This window comes from Lactuca sativa, chromosome 9 (genome assembly GCF_002870075.4).
Source record: "Lactuca sativa cultivar Salinas chromosome 9, Lsat_Salinas_v11, whole genome shotgun sequence".
Taxonomy (NCBI): Eukaryota; Viridiplantae; Streptophyta; class Magnoliopsida; order Asterales; family Asteraceae; genus Lactuca; species Lactuca sativa.
The window spans coordinates 48,946,607-48,964,621 of NC_056631.2; the positions used below are offsets into that span (position 1 = coordinate 48,946,607).

At 31.3% G+C, this 18,015-nt stretch overlaps 1 protein-coding gene across 1 annotated transcript; it reads right to left on the minus strand.

Annotated features, from left to right (window-relative positions):
* Positions 1-13,199: 13,199 nt before the first annotated feature.
* LOC111921338 (protein FANTASTIC FOUR 3) lies at positions 13,200-13,937 on the minus strand. The gene has a single exon (XM_023916900.3). It carries the CDS (start codon positions 13,837-13,839, stop codon positions 13,279-13,281), a length of 561 nt encoding a protein of 186 aa, XP_023772668.1. The 5' UTR covers positions 13,840-13,937; the 3' UTR covers positions 13,200-13,278.
* Positions 13,938-18,015: the final 4,078 nt, after the last annotated feature.

Below are 18,015 nucleotides of genomic sequence, written 5' to 3' on the forward strand. Positions count from 1 at the left end.
CATCTTCCTTGGGTAACCAAACGGATACAGGTAGTAAGGAGAGCCATGATCAGTGGTTTCATTGTTCATTTTGGGCAGCGGTCTAGCTTCATCATCTTCGGCCATGATAAACTAGTGTCACCATTTTTGGGTCTTGAAAATTGTAGGTTGAGTAGTATATTTCCTGCTCTGATACCATGATAATTTCAAATGGTTGTAATGATTTTTTATTGATTTACACTCTAAAAATACATGGGGAGCACGTCTAATATACAATAGAAAAGAAAAAGGAAAGAACTAAAACCAAGGTGTACAACAAGGAAAGGGGAATAGGAAGAAGGAAAGGTGATGATAATTCGGGACGAAAATCAATCATTTCCAATAATAATAATGTTTATGTGTAGATGGTTTTGTTATTTTTTATTAAAGTTTCCAAATGGCCTTTTGTTCCTTTTTTTGGTATTTGCTTCAATGTTATTTTTTTGCAAACCAATTTTTCTAATACATTTAGTCTTTGATTTTTTGTAATTGTTAATAATTTTATATTAGTAATTATTAATACAAGAATGTTAATTAGAGTATGTTAATGCTATTTGCTGATGTGACATCCCCATTTTTACAATCATTTTAAAACTTTTATTATGCTTATTTAAAACAAAGTTTATTTATAAATGTGGAATTTGGTCCCGTAAAAAATATTTCCGAAGAAACACTTTTAATTGATTTATGAAAGCCTAGGATGTCATAACTGATACAAAACATAATCATAAACAAACCTTACAATATCTAAGACTATCAATCTACATCTCCTTGAATCACTCATCATGCATGTACCTTTGTATCACTACCTATGATACAAAGAAGTTGAGTGGTTCAGGTTGGCAAACCTGGTGACTACATGGGGTTTTCAACCCACAATAATATAGTTAACATGTTTAATTATCAAAAAATTAACCCGATTACCCATCCTCGTTTTCTTCTTTATTCTTTTTTATTCTTCCATAAGGATCTATTCGAAGGGTTACCATAGCCATCGTTGTTGACAATACTGTTACAGGGATTTCTCCACAATACGTGTCATTAGGTAGTAAAGTACATCATATGAACACAAAGTCCATCTCCTGCAGGTTATGAACCTGCTGCGTTCCATGGGTCTATCATCAAATAGTCTGGTGTTCGTCACCTATTCTCTATTAGGTGGCTACATCGTTGGTACACTAGTACCATTCCTAAAGTCATGGCATCCTATCATTTTCTACATCTTTCATCATATTATGGCATTTTATCTTTCATCGTACTGTGGCATCTTTCATTACAATTTGTTACCCAATGTATTATATTTATAAAATACATATTCGATATATATCATATAAGATTTATCTTTATAATATTTCATCTAACACAGAACATCTTTACACATAAGCTAATATAACATTCAATTATCTAAATACTTCGTATCTATGTGTAAGATGAAAGTAACTTTGCACTCACTTGACTTAGGTGAATGACTAGTGATTTCGGTAGAGCTTCGCCTTGGTACTTTATCTTTTTTTCTATGACGTGACCTAGGTACGCATATCACTAAGTCTTAGTCTTACATTCCTAAAAACTAATGATAATGTGGATTCCTCATTAATCCCAACATCTACATCAAGATCTATCAAGTAAGGAACAACCAGGTATAATCATATCGGAGGTAGGGTCCATTTGGTATACAAAGTATACTGTTTGCAAATCCCACTTTAAAAACTTCACTAAATCCAGCCTAGACATCATCCCCGTAAGTAAATCAGTCAATATATTGACCTGAAATTACTGATAAATGTTATTTGTAGGTTCTTAATAATGACTTATGACTATAAATATAAGTTACACAAAAATAATGTTGACTGTAATTTAACTTATAGAGATTTCTTAGACAAAAGTCTGAAAATTGCACTGGTAAAACTTTGGCCTACTAGCTACTAGATGACGGGCTCTCAAGAACCTTAGGGCTCCGCCAAATACTTAATGCTAAGGGAAATGGGGCTAAAATTGAGAGAAACTCGAGAGAGAAGTTTGTAGAGTGAGGGAAATAAAATGAGAGGGCTGAAGTATTTATAGGACAAGCGCATGATGCACCCAAGCTTGGTCAGCACTCCTTCCTCTTAATGCATGATATGTGGTGACTTTTGGCTGGTGTTGTGTGGCAGCTTCTAGAAGGTGTGTGTCACACCCCTTTTGTGCGAGGGGCACTCAGGAAACTCCAAAAATTCATAACTTCTTCACACAAACTCCGTTTTTGACGTTCTTTATATCCATGCATAGTTATCGATGAGATCTACAACTTTCATTTAGACACTGTCGACTAATTCTCAGATTATTTTTAAAGTTTTATTTTTAATGGTTTTAGACTGCAAAAGTCCGTATAAAAATCATAACTTTCTTATAATATATCCGTTCTCGACTGTCTTTATATCGATTGATAGGTATTGGCGAGATATTAGACTCTCGTTTAGATTGTTTTTCCTAAATAACCTTCTATCAAAAACATCTATTTATTGTCGTGATGAATAATTATCCTATTATGCTTAAATCACCCAGCCCTATCTTGCGGGGATTACAGCTGACAATAGTTTTTAAACATTTTTGTTTAAAATTCTTTCAAATTTTTCCAAGAACGAGTGTATTATGCCATAATGTAATTATAAAAGAATGTCATTCTGATAGAATCTTAGGGTTTACCTTCCAAAAGCAGTAGTATTCTTTCATAATATCATTGTTTATCTTACAAAAGCAACAACATTCTTTCAGAATATCATGGTTCATCTTACAAAAATATGAGTATTCTGTTATAATATAAAGGTTCACCTTATAAAAACAACAACATTCTTCATTTAAGAAGAAATGTGGTAGAATGTATTATCAAATTTTATTAGTTTTGTTTAGTCAACAATTGTATATATTATTATTTTAAAAATGGTCGACATTTGTTAGAGAATGAATGAAATTTAGTTTTATTCTTTAAAACTATATTTATTTCAATAATGAAAGCATATTCTTAGTTTTTATGGTAATTAATTCAAGAATGTGAATTATTGTTTGCAATAATGAGTCTCTCTTTGCTTATTTTTATGGATTTCCTACCCATCTTGATATGTTCAAAAAATAAACCAATCAAATTTTATATTTTAGATGAATGTGTCATTCTAAAAGAATAAATGAATAAAATAGAAAGCGGTTAAAAATTATGTTAGATTGGAATTTGAATTAATTTTTAATAATTAGATTTTTTAAATTAAGAAAATTAATTATCCCTTAAAATTCGTTATTTTATTTTTTTAAATATATGTTGGTTGACTAAAATATCTTTATCATGAGATTTATGTGATTATAGAGTACACACTATTCCATGTTAAGAATATAGACCATCAGATCAAAGTCATTTATTCTTTTCATCAATTGGTCCAAAATTTTCTTTACGACCGCATAATAGATGTCATCCACATTATAATCTAACATATATATATATATATATATATATATATATATATATATATGTAAAGAGAGAGAGAAAGAGAGAGAGGGAGAGAGAGAGAGAGAACTAGATTCAAGTATTCTAATTAATTATTGTATGAATGTAGGAATGATTGTGGGCCAATCATTTCCAAAACCTAAATAAGGGTAAAATTGTAACATTACCTAATAATTAATTTTGGTAAACAAATAAATATTTAATTATCCCTTTGATTTAGTCATGGTACTTTATGTATTTAAAACCTAATTGACCAACAAACACAATCGTTCTTCCGCCTCATCCCTCACAGTTCGTTCGCTCATTCCCTTAGATGCCAATGAAGGAAATCGACAATCAACAATAAGGAGGCGGTGGTGGTGGGTATCAGTGACCTGCCATTCAACCCTCATCTTCATCACGCACGTCTCGAATCCCTCCAAAAGTCACAAAGAGTCGGCCGATTGAAGGTAATCTTTACTCACAGAGCAAGTTCGATTGTCTAGGAAACAACGATATGTAGTTGATTATTTGTCTTTAATTGTGTGTTGCAGGGGTGGAAGTCCGGAAGCTTTTCCGCTAGATTTTCATAAAAGGTTTAAAGAGCGTGTTCATATCATACCCGACACCATGACCGAAGAAAAAACCTTGGAGGAAAAAACCATGGAGGAGTATTTATATCCACAAGTAGATGTGCAGCAAGCCATCGTGTGGCCTATAATTAAAGCAGAATCTTATGAGATCAACCTTGTAATTCTCCAAATAATAATCCAAGACTATCGATTCAATGGGAATCTTGATGAAGATCCATATGACCATATTTCAAATTTATTGGATATATGTTACATGTTCAAGCTAAAAGACATCTCTGAAGATGAAGTTCGTCTTCTACTTTTTCCTTTCACTTTGAGGAATAAAGCAAAGGAGTGGCTTCAATCTCTTCCAGCTAATTCAATCACTATGTAAGGCCCTGAAACAGATCTTACCAGTGATCAAATAGCAAACACAATCAGTTAGCAATAAAGAACGAGTAGAATTGAGAATAACAAGCTTGCATACGCTTTTCTATTAGGAATAACGTCTGGTAAAACTTGCGGTTATAGCAGCCGTGAACTCTGAGGCATCAACAACTGACAAAAGACCTAGTACACCTCTATATATACTGGACCTGGGCCGGCCTTGGGTTTACGGCCGTAAACAGGCTTACGGCCGTAAAGTCACTGTCGGGCCGTAAACAACACATAGGCTACCACAAGCTATAATTTGACCAAAAGAACCTATTACATAGAAAGCCTAGACCAAACCACTAATTAGACCCTTCACACTACTTGGGATGAGTTTGAAGCAGAAGTTTCTAAGGAGATTTTATTGGGAACTGAATACTAAAAGGATGAGCCATCAAGAACAATAATTCCAACAACCAAAAAAGAAAAACAATCTTGAGGAGTTGATGACAAAATACATTGTTAACCAGGAGATGAAAACGTAGTGAATGACACTCAGTGTGTATTTGGGATGAATGTTCCACTCTTGTAAATGATTCAACTTTGGTGTTTGATGTTCTAATGACTGTTGTTTGTTGTTTAATTGCATATGGTGATAATATTAAATCATTGTCATAGTATAAGACTAATTAGGGTTCCGACTGCTTTATTTCTACAGGGGAAGGTTCAAGAGATTGGGTCATTATATATGATACTTTAAAGAGATAGAGAAGAATTTGGCTCCATTTGGCCCTTCAGTATGATTGCTTGGAGTCACATCAAGTAGATGTATAGTTTTCTTCTTCTTTTTTCCAGTAAGTTCAGCAGCCTAGATCAGTGCTAGATGCTTCACTTGTGGTGGTGGAAATGCAAGAACAACATTTTTAGCAGGGGATGCCCCATCATTTTGTAACTTGTAAAACCTTATTTTTGAATCTAATCAAATTTTTATGAACAGGTTGGAGTGGGAATTGTTGGTGATGCTAGTAAGGTTTTCAATGATCATAATGCGAGGGTAATTCTGCCAGAATTGAATCTTGAATTCGAATTCTATCGGAATGGAATCACGAATTCCAATTCTGTTGGAATGGAATATGGATATTTTCTCATGGATTTATACATTTTCTACAATTCTTGGTTATTGGTTTTGGTGCAATTCACAAGTCCGCATATTTTTCCAAAGGAATTTAGTTTTTTTTCATTTGCTAATGCGTTATTGGATTCTCTAACTACAATTGGATTTGTTTTCACGGAAGTTGATGCTTGAAAAAAGGACCACAAAATTGAAAGTGATTCTTAGCAACATTATTCTTTTAAAATATATTAGTGTTTTTGTTAGATTTTGATGTTTTTTTCCCGATTTGAAATTTTTTTTAGTTTTATTCTTTAACAATAAATGTAATTCTTAGCGATTGTTACCGATATTCTATAAGAATTAATGTAATTTTTGTTTTTATTCTTCAATTGAACCAAATTAATGTAATTTTTGTTTTTATTCTTCAATTGATGGTCCGAGAATTTGTTATTCTACAAGAAGTTTTTAGGGTAATGATCAAGAAGTAGATTCAAGCATATTTTTATTATTTTATGGTTCAATAATATTTTTATTTTTGAATATACTCATAAACATATTATGTCAGAATGTCCGAATAAAAAAAAATTTTAATTCGTAAAATCGGATTTTTAAAATTAATAAAATTTATAATCCCTTAGAATATGCAATTTTCCTTTATTAAATCTATATTAATTGACTCAAATACCCTTGTAATTAAATTAAATGATATTTTTCAATTATATTTAATTTAATAATATATATTAATCACTTTCTTAAAATAAGTAAAATGATTGTCCCACAATCATTTCTACATTCATACAATAATGAGTTAAAATACAATAGCATATATATATATATATATATATATATATATATATATATATATATATATATATATATATATATATATATATAAGGAACCAGTAAATCAATTATGAGCATCAGAAATCATGACAATGAACAGCCAAAGGAAGGGCTGTAGATTTGTATATTGCACATGCATGCACTGAATTATACCAAAAAAGTTACTTTGTTTTTTACGTTCAGTTTTTTATGCCAAACTTTTAATTGAAAAAATGAATATATCAATGTTCATAGTTTTTCGTCTTCTTTTACCAGAGATCTATATTGATATACTAGGTGATAACACGTGTACTACATGGTTGGTTAATATTAATAAAACAACATAGAGACTATAAGAATGACAATCATTAATCATGCAAACAAATATTTTTTTACATAAGTTACACATCTAATCATTTATAGTATCTAACTTGATTAGGTTTTTTATAGTTGTTTATTTATAGTATTCTGAAAACGAAATGTTGATTTTATGGGATTATATCTTGATTTCTTGAGCCACATTTATTGTTGATTGATTGAGGGTAAATTTAAAATTGAGAAGCAATAAAGTGACACATAACTTAGTATTAATTAGAATGTGTATTATAATGACTATGGCAAAAGGATAGTAAAATTATTCTTTTATTATAATAGAAAGATATGAAAAGGAAAAAAATCACACTTCCCATTTTTTTAAGTTAAAGTTTATTTTTTATCATAAAAATTAATAAATATATAAAAATTAATATTTTTTTGGTACTTTTTTAATATTGATTCATATTGATTTTTTTTGGAATTTTATCTCATATTTTCATGTGAATCTGCTCTATAACGAAGTTTTATATAAAAAAAAAAAAAAAAAAAAATTCACATACGAATGCTTATTTTATCCAGTTTTTTTCAACAATTATTGATAATTTATATGTGAATTTGAAAAGTTCATATATGATTATTAGTAAATATATTTGGGTATGATTAAAAGGTTAAAATCGTCAAAATATATCAAATGAATTTACGTAGATTCATATTTAATTTAGTTTGATTCATATATGAATGTGAATTTTTGTCCAAATTCACATGAAAATTTGATATATTTATTTTTGCGAGTATTCACATAGATTTTTAATTCATATCTATAAGCAAAGTGTGAACGTAGACTAAGAAATCGAGATATTTTAACGATTTTTATACATGATTATCATGTGAATTTTGTAGAATTCAACATTTTGTTCATAAACAGATAAATTTACTTATAATCATAAGGGAATTTACTTAAATTCACATGTAAATTATCAAAAAATATTGAAAAAATCGAATACAATAAGTATTTACATGTGAATTTTTTATAAAAATTAATATAGTTAAAAATTAACATGAAAATCTTAATAGAAAATTTGAAAAAAAAAAATACTTTTTTTTAATTTCAATATAAATGTTTATTTAAAAAGTACCATAAAAATATGAATTTTGAAATATTTATTAATTTTTTTGAAAAAAAAAATTATTATGTCAAAAAATAAAGAAAACGAAGTGTAGTTTTTTGAAGAAAAAAATTGTTTTTTTATATATCAATATGAATATCTATTTAAAGATGACGGAAAATCATGAACAATAGTATATTCGTGTTTTTTTCGATAAAAAACATTGTTCGGTACATGCACGCACAATGTATAAATTTACAACTATTCTTTTGGCCGTCGATAGTAGCTTCCGTTGAGAGTTCGAAAAATATAGGAATCTTGAGATTTAACCTCAGACACATATTTCTTATTTGTCGCTTTAGCGCTCAGGTGTACCGACGCAGCGAAAGAGTTACAATCATAAATGATTATTTAGCGCCGCACTTTCTTTTTTCCCTGCCACCTTCCCCACCTCCACAACCGTCACCGCCGCCACCACTACCTCTACCCCCAACCGACCACACACTGTCACTTCCATTATTTATACCACTGCCACCTCTACCACTACCAACTTCTTTGCCACAAACCACCATAATCATTAATGATTATTCAGATAAGTGTGTGTGTGTGTGTATATATAATTGGACATATATGTATAAACATATATAATCATATATGATTATACCTCTCTGCCATATAATAATTTTTTATTAGGCATGTCCCACTATTGTGGTACGTTTGGATGTTAGAGCGATAAATAAGAAATATGTGGTTAATGTTGAATCTCAAAATTTCTATTTTATTTAGAATCTCTAGTGAACCGTCATATATATATATATATATATATATATATATATATATATATATATATATATATATATATATATATATATATATATATATATATATATATATATATATATATAGAGTTAGGTTATTTTGTTTTCATTATCTATTGTGTGCATGTATAATTGATTCTGGACCAATTATTTTAGTTATTTTAAGAAAGTAATTTTTTTTTGAACCGGAAAATATAATCTACTCCTAAGCTAACAACACCTATTCCACCTATGTCCACGACGGGACTTGAACCCTCGACCTCAAAGAGGAAAGGCACCACCTGATACCGCTGGGCTACAAGCCCTTTGGTTTAAGAAAGTAATTAATGCATATTACATGTTGAAGATATAATGAGTATTAATTACATCTTCAGCATTTAATATGCATTAACTACTTTCTTAAAATAACTAAAATAATTGGTCAAGAATCAATCATACATGCACACAATAGATAGTGAAAAAATATTTGAACCTAACTATATATATATATATATATATATATATATATATATATATATATATATATATATATATATATATATATATATATATATAGTCAATTAAAGGAAATAAAATTGAATATGGTTAGATGTTTATCCAACACGATTTGATGAAAAAAAATCCCACCAACATTAAAAGCAAAATAAATAGATGGGATGAGGTAAGTTGTAACCTGCCCCAGAAAAAAGAAAACAAAAAAAAGAAGGAAAGTAGAATCATCTATTATGCTATATTTGGAAACTTCAAAACAATCATACAAACAAAGCTATACCGAAAAAATAAATGAGTATATTCATTAGTTTCTATTTCAATGAATACTCTTTAAGAATTAGTAAGGCTCTTTATAATTAAATAAGAGATGGATTTTAAAAATATTAATAATAATAATTGGATCACTTATTGATTATTGGTATCTTACTTGTGTAATTAATCGTTGATTCTTTTTAAATGTATTTTGTAGGATAAAATTAAAAGAAAATATGTCCGTATTGAAATAGTAAAGTTGGAAAAGGCCACCGGGAACTGTATTCCCGTTGGGAACGCAATGCCGATTCCTTAACAGTCATTCTCAAGTTTAAAAATTAACGAGGGGGAAGGAAAGTGAAGGGATGAGAAAGAAAGGAAAGGAGATGGAAGGAAAATGGGGAAAGGATAAAGGCATTCTCGATAAGGGGAGGGGAGAAGACGAAGGGTGGTAATGACGTTGTTATCCCTAGTTAGGGTTCTTCATCTTCATTAGAGGGAGAATATGAAGTGGAAAAGATTGGATAGAGAAGACGATGAAGGTAAGGGACATGGAGAAGTGTGTGTGTGTGTGTGAGAGAGAGAGAGAGAGAGAGAGAGAGAGAAAGAGATGAAGAACAATAGAACGAAGAAGATATTGTGAGAGTGAAGAACAAATGGTGCGAAGTTGCCGAAGATATTCGAAATAACAAAAGGTAAAATTTGTCATTTTAGCATTTCCCTCTCGTCCACCCAAAATGGGACATATACAAATCGCTTTCAATGTGTTCCATTTTTTTGCCAAAGATATCCGAAATAACAAAGGGTAAGATCATAATATTTTGAATTTTTACCCTTAATGATTATGAATCTACTTATGGAAGCTCTAGTGATATTGATGATCTTGAGAAAACTTTCAATGAAATGAGATGCATTTTTAAAAAATCAAAAGGAACTTCATAAAAAATAAAAAGCAAATTGATGTTAAAATGAAGAAATTGAAAACTTGAATGAAAAAAAAATTACATGTTTAGATAATAAAAAGAACGAGGATGTTACATGTAAAGATTGTGATACTTTTAAAATAAAAAATGATAAAATTAAGAAAATTTCTGATTCTTATGTGAAATATTAAGAACAAGAAAAATGTTTTGGTAAACAAAATGTTTGTAAAATGTTTGGGTTGGATAACATGGTTAAACGTTATGACATGCATGATAGTGCTTCAAACTTCCACACTACACCCAAATCTATAATATCTAAGATAAATAATGGTTTAGGTTATGACATGCATGATAGTGCTTCAACTTCCACTACTACACCTAAAAAGTACGGTGGTGTTTGTGAATTTCTAGTCAACTTCTTAGTCTCATGCTTCTGCGAGTAGCTTTATATAACTTAGTTGGTTAACTTTGTGATTGAACTTAAAATAACTAAACGACGTATTAGTTTTTTAAGCATCTTCCTCCCAAAACACTCACATTTGGTTTAGTGTTTCCTACTTGAGGTTGTATTTTATAAGAGAAATTAAATATCCTCCTACCATTTATTTCTATTTTTTCCTCCTATCATATCAAATGTTGACAAGTGGATTAAATGATTATTAATTTCATTAAATGTCTAATTAAAAGTGACACATATCAACATTTGATATGATAGAAGGAAAAATAGAAATAAATGGTAAAAAGATATTTAATTTCTCATTTTATAAATGCCAGATGTTTGACCAAGTTTCTAAAATATCTTTTGCCACAAAACTTTATCCTTATGTACAAGTTTTATCTATATGGTATGTTTTGAAGATGTATTTTCATATATACATGTTTATCCATAAATTTTAATAATAATCTTAATTCTATCTTCTTTCATTGGATTTTTAAATTTTAAAGAAAAGATTTTAAAAAAGAAAATTAACTATAAACTAATCATATTTTTAAGGGGTTTTTGTTTATTTGTTTTGTTTTGTTTTTTTCTTTTTTAAAACTAAGGTTATGTTTGACGAATTAGCTGTTATATGAAAAGTTAATTAAAAAAAATGGTAAAACTAGTTAATATGTTAGCTGAAAGATATAAAATAACATAAAAAGATATTTAAAAAATGTGTTTGTTATAATTAACTAAAGAGTATATTTAAAAGAAAAAAAAAAAAAAAAACCCTTGTAAAAATGGTCTAAGTATCTTTTCTTTAAAAAAAACTAGCTTATTGGATATATTTTGGTCTACCACACATAAAAAAAACTTAAAAAAACTAAAAAAGTAAGCACACGCTAAACAAAACCTAATTAACTAGCTACTCTCGATTGAGATTTTCTAGAGTATATATAGTATGGTCTAATTCTATATAAGGGTCCAATTCTCTCTCTCTCTCTCTCTCTCTCTATATATATATATATATATATATATATATATATATATATATATATATATATATATATATATATATATATATATATATATATATATATATATATATATATATATATGGGCCCACATTCTATACCAATTGCCATATCATAAAATTTGAAAAAAACTGTAACCTAAACAATATTTTATTTGGTTTCAGCCACATATTCATAAACCATGTTAGTTTTACATATTATTATATTTAAGTTATATTTGGCATACTAGCTGAAAAACAAATTGTTAGCTGAAAAGCTAGCTGTTAAATAAAAATTCAGCTGATAGCTAAAAAATTAGCTGATAAAAAAATATCATTTGATGAAACTAGCTGAAAAGCTAGCTAAAATATATGTATAATGACTTAAAAGGACATTTATAAGAATGCTTTTCTATAATTAGTTACCGGTATATTTGGAAAGTAAAAAAAAAAAAAGAAAAAAACTTCTAAAAAGCTAGTCTAAGTAGGTTTTTAGAAATCTATCTTAGGCACGTCAAACACAGCCTTAGACTTAGACTTATATGTGTACTCGTAAAGATGCAGTCCGGAATGTTAATAACATCTCCGGATGCATAAAATATATCCAAAATTTCATACTTTATGTACTTTTTATTGTTAGATTATCACTAGTCTTATTGTTAACATGTTTGTAGTCTAAACATCCTTAGAAATACACCATGAAATATCAAGTAATATGAAGAAAGTGTATGTGGAATGTACAAACGCAATTAAAAATGTACACTTTCTCTCCAAAATGCAAGTTCGGCTTATACGATATCAATACGGTGTTTGAATAAGCCTAAGCCTATGTCTGTCTAAAATATAAAATATTAGATTTCAGAACAACTTATGTTGGGTTTGATGTTCGGCACATACATAATTACGTTGAAATAAAGTGTTCTAAATAAAATGGGTAGTCTATAAGAAAACATAAAAAATATTTTTTTGTTAATAAGGCCATTTGTATTTGTAACGGTTGGTTTAATTAATTACTTTTCATAAAACTTTTGTGGAGCTTTGGATCATTCAATGTGTTTTAGATAGAAAATATATTGGAAGTTTTTATTAGTTTCCTAAATCATCAGAATTCCTATGGAATTCAAACTAAATATATTTATAATTTTATATATATTCAACTTTTAATAAATAAAAAATTCTATAAAAAGAAGGCTTTGAACGGATATGGTCATCCATTATTTTAGATCGCAAAACTGACGAAAAAGTCAAAATTTAAAAACTAATTTTCTTTTTTTTTTTACAAATACTGCTTTAGTCAACGCCAAATTTTTTCTTTAAAAATCATAACTATCGATTATCCATGTTTAACAGTGATTATAAACTCAAATTTCACAAGAGTCCATAAGTTCTTGACGTAAGTTCTTGACGTATAATGACGTCTGAGTATATTACGTTCAAACGTTTCTTTGAACACACGAAATACGATAATGGAATTGGAATTTCGTTCTTAACAAAACAAAATCACTGAATTTTTATAAGAAAGAAAGATGATTTTGATTATAATTCTCAACGAAAATAATTAAATGAAATCAATTTTGTTTTTCAAAACTAAATCTGAACTGGCCTCATCGCGTGAAGTTGATTTTGATTAACCAACAAACACGATCCGGTAGCCGGCGCCCTCACGACGGCGGCGTTGTAACTAAAGCACTTCCCTAAAACTCTACTTCCACCGTCGTCGCCGCCCATCGCCACCTTACCACTACACTCATCCTCCTCCTCCTCCTCCATAATTCCATTCTCTTCTCCATTTTCATACGAAGGGAAGTTATCCTCATCGTCGGAACGAACGAGTTGGATCGTGAGACGTCCGTGAGATCTGTGCGCCGTGAAATGATAATTCGGACTCTCGACCTTCTCTTCCGTGATGACCAGCCTCCCGTCTTCAGTGTAATACCGCTTCATCACTGTCGACGTTTGAATCGGTAACGGCGGAGGAAGTTCCTTCGCTTTTTTTCCGGATAGTCTCGATGATCTAGTACTCACCCCCCATCGTTTCCGATTCTCCGATCGACGACCACCGCCAGATGACAGTGCAGATTCAGTCTCCGTCCCCAAATCAACACAACTCTCCATGCCAATGTGATCTCCAAGATCACCAGAGTGCATTGTAAGTGATTGAAGATCTCTAGAGAGAGAAAGAGAGAGAGAAAGAGAGATAGAGAGAGGATAATTGGGTTTAGATGGGCGGTGAAGTGAACGAGTAAGAAGATGTATAAATAGGAGTGATCGAGAAACCGAGAAGGCTGAAGATAATAGGAAAGATATTTGTTGTTGAATTGTGACAGCTAATATTTTAAAACAAATTAAATTCAACCTAAAAGTGTTAGACGTTATAGCTATTCAAACAATTTTATTTGGATCATCTTAAATAAATTGTTGTTGATAGAGCATGATTATTATTTATTTGGTATTTTGTTTAATTTTTCAGTGATTTTTTGGGTTTTCTTAAAAAGATTCGGTATAACAGATGCGGTCACCTTTTTCTAAAACGTTTCGTATCTTAAAATATGTTAGTTTCAAAACCGCCGTTCGTTATATTACTTCCTCATTGTCTGACGTGTAGATACTGTAATAGGTATCTAGGTATCCGGTCCGGTATGTGCTTTAGATATCGGTCACCTTTTTCTAAAAGGTTTCGTATCTTAAGATATGTTAGTTTCAAAACCGGTCGTTCGTTATATTACTTCCTCATTGTCTGACGTGTAGATACTGTAATAGGTATCTAGGTATCCGGTCCGGTATGCGCTTTAGATATCAACACTATGACTCTCAGCCTAAATGATTTCAGTTTCTAACGATCGGAAGTTGATAGTCAAGACAATGTAATTATCACTTGGTTGATATCATTAACTGTGTATGGAAGTTATGCATGTACGTAATGCTCATAAATTCCTTCTAGGCGTAGCTGTTATCGAAGAGCTATCTATAATTGGATAATGTTTTTGTCGGATTGTAACTGTATAGAAGTTTCGACGTAAAAAATAAGTTTAGGTTTTTTTTTTTCGGTTTCTCATTCTTTCGATTTTCATTATTTTCGTTTTCAAAATAATTGCTTGCATTTCTTAAATAGTTTAGTTTAATTTTTTGTTAATTGTATGTAGGTTTTTCATTAATAACATGTGAGTTGTATTATAGTAACTAAACTCAATATCAATGATATAGATTACATGTTTTAAAATATAAAGTATTTTTAAAATTATTATTATTATTATTATTATTATTATTATTATTGTTGTTGGTGTTGTTGTTGTTGTTGTTATATATTTTGATTAACGGATTAATGTTGATGATTTTAGTGTTATCAACATGTTTTAGTGTATTTGTTATTAATATTGAGATAAAATGAGTTCTATTTCACTTACTAAGATTGGAGGTGCGGGATGCACACTCGGAGTGATTAATATGACTTTGGGGGCAGCACCCCTAGGTATCGGGTAGTAAAGGGTAGCGCCCCTAGCAGGGTCTAAGGGGCAAAGCCACTGGCGGTGGTTCCGCTGACCGGTCGGTGGATGAGGTCAAGGGATAGCGCCTTGAAACCTAAACGAATTTCTATATCGGGTATGACTTTAGTCATGTATTTTCCCACCAAAACTCACTTGATGACATCATTATGATGCAAGTGTTAGATATGTTAATCTTTGGTACTGATCAAAGGCAAGTTGATATGACCAAAGAGTTTTTTTCATCTTAGTTCTCCATGAAGGATATGGGGGAGGCAGAAGTGATCCTTGGAATAAGAATCAAGCGTGAAAATCAAGGGATCTCAATTTTACAGTCTCATTACATTCAGAAAGTGCTTAAGAAGTTTAATTGTTTAGATTGTGCTCCTGTAAGTACACCTTTTGATCCAAGTATCAAAAACTTTATGCCAAATAGTGGTGAAGCAGTTTCACAACTTGAGTATTCAAAGGTTATTAGTTGTTTGATGTATGATATGACCAACACAAGACCTGATATTGCGTTTGTTGTAGGAAAGTTAAGTATATTTACTAGCAATCCTAGTATTCATCGCTGACAAGTAGTAAGGAAAGTGTTGAAGTATATTAAGAAAACCATGGACTTTGGTTTGACTTATGTAGGGTTTCCTTCGGTAATTGAAGGATATTCAGATGCTAATTGGATCACTAATGTTGAGGACCACTCTTCTACAAGTCGTTAGGTGTTTCTTCTTAGTGGATGTGTCATTTCATGGGATTTTAAGAAACAAACATGTATCACAAATTCAACTACAAAATCTGAATTTGTAGCCCTAGCAGCTACTGGTACTATTTCTGTTGAGTTTGTTCGATCTCAACAAAACTTAGTTGATCACTTGACGAAGGGTTTGGTTAGAGACTTGGTAAAGAAGTCTGTTGTAGGGGTGGGTTTAGGGCCCACTTGACATCTCAATGGGTGAGATAACTAATTCCCTTCTAATACAAGGTTAGAAGTTGAATTCAATTTGGAAAGATTGCTTATGGAGATTGAAGCACATCTATTTTACTACATCCCAATGTATGTGCTTATAACCTGTAAAGTTAAAGTAGGTTGATTAAGTTGTTAATAGTTCCTTTGAAAAAGTGCATTAACAAGTGCATGATATAGAAGGACTACCTATGTGGGTGTGAAGTGTTGCCACTTCAGAAAGCTTTTATGCACTCATGAATGGATTGGACACATGGTTGTATTAGTGTCAATTATAAAACATTAGATATTGTGTTTAACTTATGTGTATAGTATCTCCACTTACTCAAATGAGTTGAAGGGTTCAATCCTTAAGACACTATGATTCTCGAGTACTTGAAATGTGTATTGTACTAATGTGCAAACTCAATCTTCAAGATATTTTCATTTATACAAGAGTTTGTTTTTGTGTTTGATTTTAATTAATTAAGGATTACACTAAAATGGTGAAACATCCAAACATTATGACCCGAAAATTTTCATTTTTGATTTAAGTAAAAATAGTATTCCAAAACATTGTTCATACAACCCAATAAAATAAGTGTGTCAAACATCATAAAAATCAGAGTATATCTCATAAACAAAATCCATGTGGTGTGTGCGATGCAGTCAACCCGAGCTTTTTCCCTTGGAACCGGAAGTACACGAAACACAAACTAAAAACCATAAGCACAAAGCTTAGTGAGTTCCCAAGATACCACATACCAACATATCACATAACAGGCCCCGCCCAAAGAGATACGGACCCTGCCCACACTTGCATAACGGACCTCGTCCAAAGAGATAAGGTCCCTGCCCACACTTGCATAACGGGCCCTACACAAGGAGATACGGGCCCCACCCACACTCACATAATGGTCCCCGTCTAATAACCATACATACACAACACATACAAGTATCACACAGACAACAAGTATATCAAGATAATCAATCAAGGGTCGGCCTTGGTGCCTTAGACTCGCTAAACCCGTTGAGGAAACTCACCTCGAAAAGCTGAATGAAACAAATGATCCCTGGCTGTTGGCCCTACAGGTCCCCAAGCTATCAATTGCCACATAAAACTAATTAACATTTGGGATCAACATAATAACTAACAATCTCTACTTGGGGTAAAAGATCATTTTACCCCTACCCTAGCTTGGCCCAAGAATGAAACCCATAACCACAATCTAATGGGCCCAAAAGTTAAATAATCCCTCAAGGCCCAAAATATGGCCCAATTTCCAATTGGGACCAACTCCTTCACATGGGCCTTAGCCCAAGGCCCAATAACATACTTGGCCCAAAACCTACCAAAGTCAGATAACCCAACTAACCCTAACCTTCCAAGCCCAAACCAAGGCCTAAACCGAAAATCCATTAACGAAAAGTCATCAGACTGAGTACATTGGGCGTACTCAGCTGGTACGCTAAGCGTACTACATTGAGGGCTTGTACGTTGTGTGTACAAGCTTATACGCCCAACGTACTCAACCAATTCATCCAACTTCAAGATTAAGCTCCTAATCCATTAAGACTTTGCCCCAAAATGTAGACCTGACCCCTCTAAGCTGAAATGCCACGTAAAGTTGCTAACTTTACGTCCATGTATGACCATATGAAGCTTAAAAGCTCAAAATGGACCTAATGAAGGACTTAATGGATGCATGTAGCCCCTAACTCGATAAAGTTGGCACCTTTATGCCAAAGGAGTCCATGAAGACCTTGGATATGAAAGAATAAGCCTTTGGGACATCCTAATCCCAACATCCATCCAAAACATGGCTAAAAACATAACTATTTAACCAAAAAGGAGATCTAAACATTAAGCAATCAAGATAAGAACTCGATACCTCAAAC

Bases quoted from the DNA above. Each gene is read 5' to 3' on its own strand.
- LOC111921338 (XM_023916900.3), bottom strand. From the start codon at position 13,839: ATGCACTCTGGTGATCTTGGAGATCACATTGGCATGGAGAGTTGTGTT.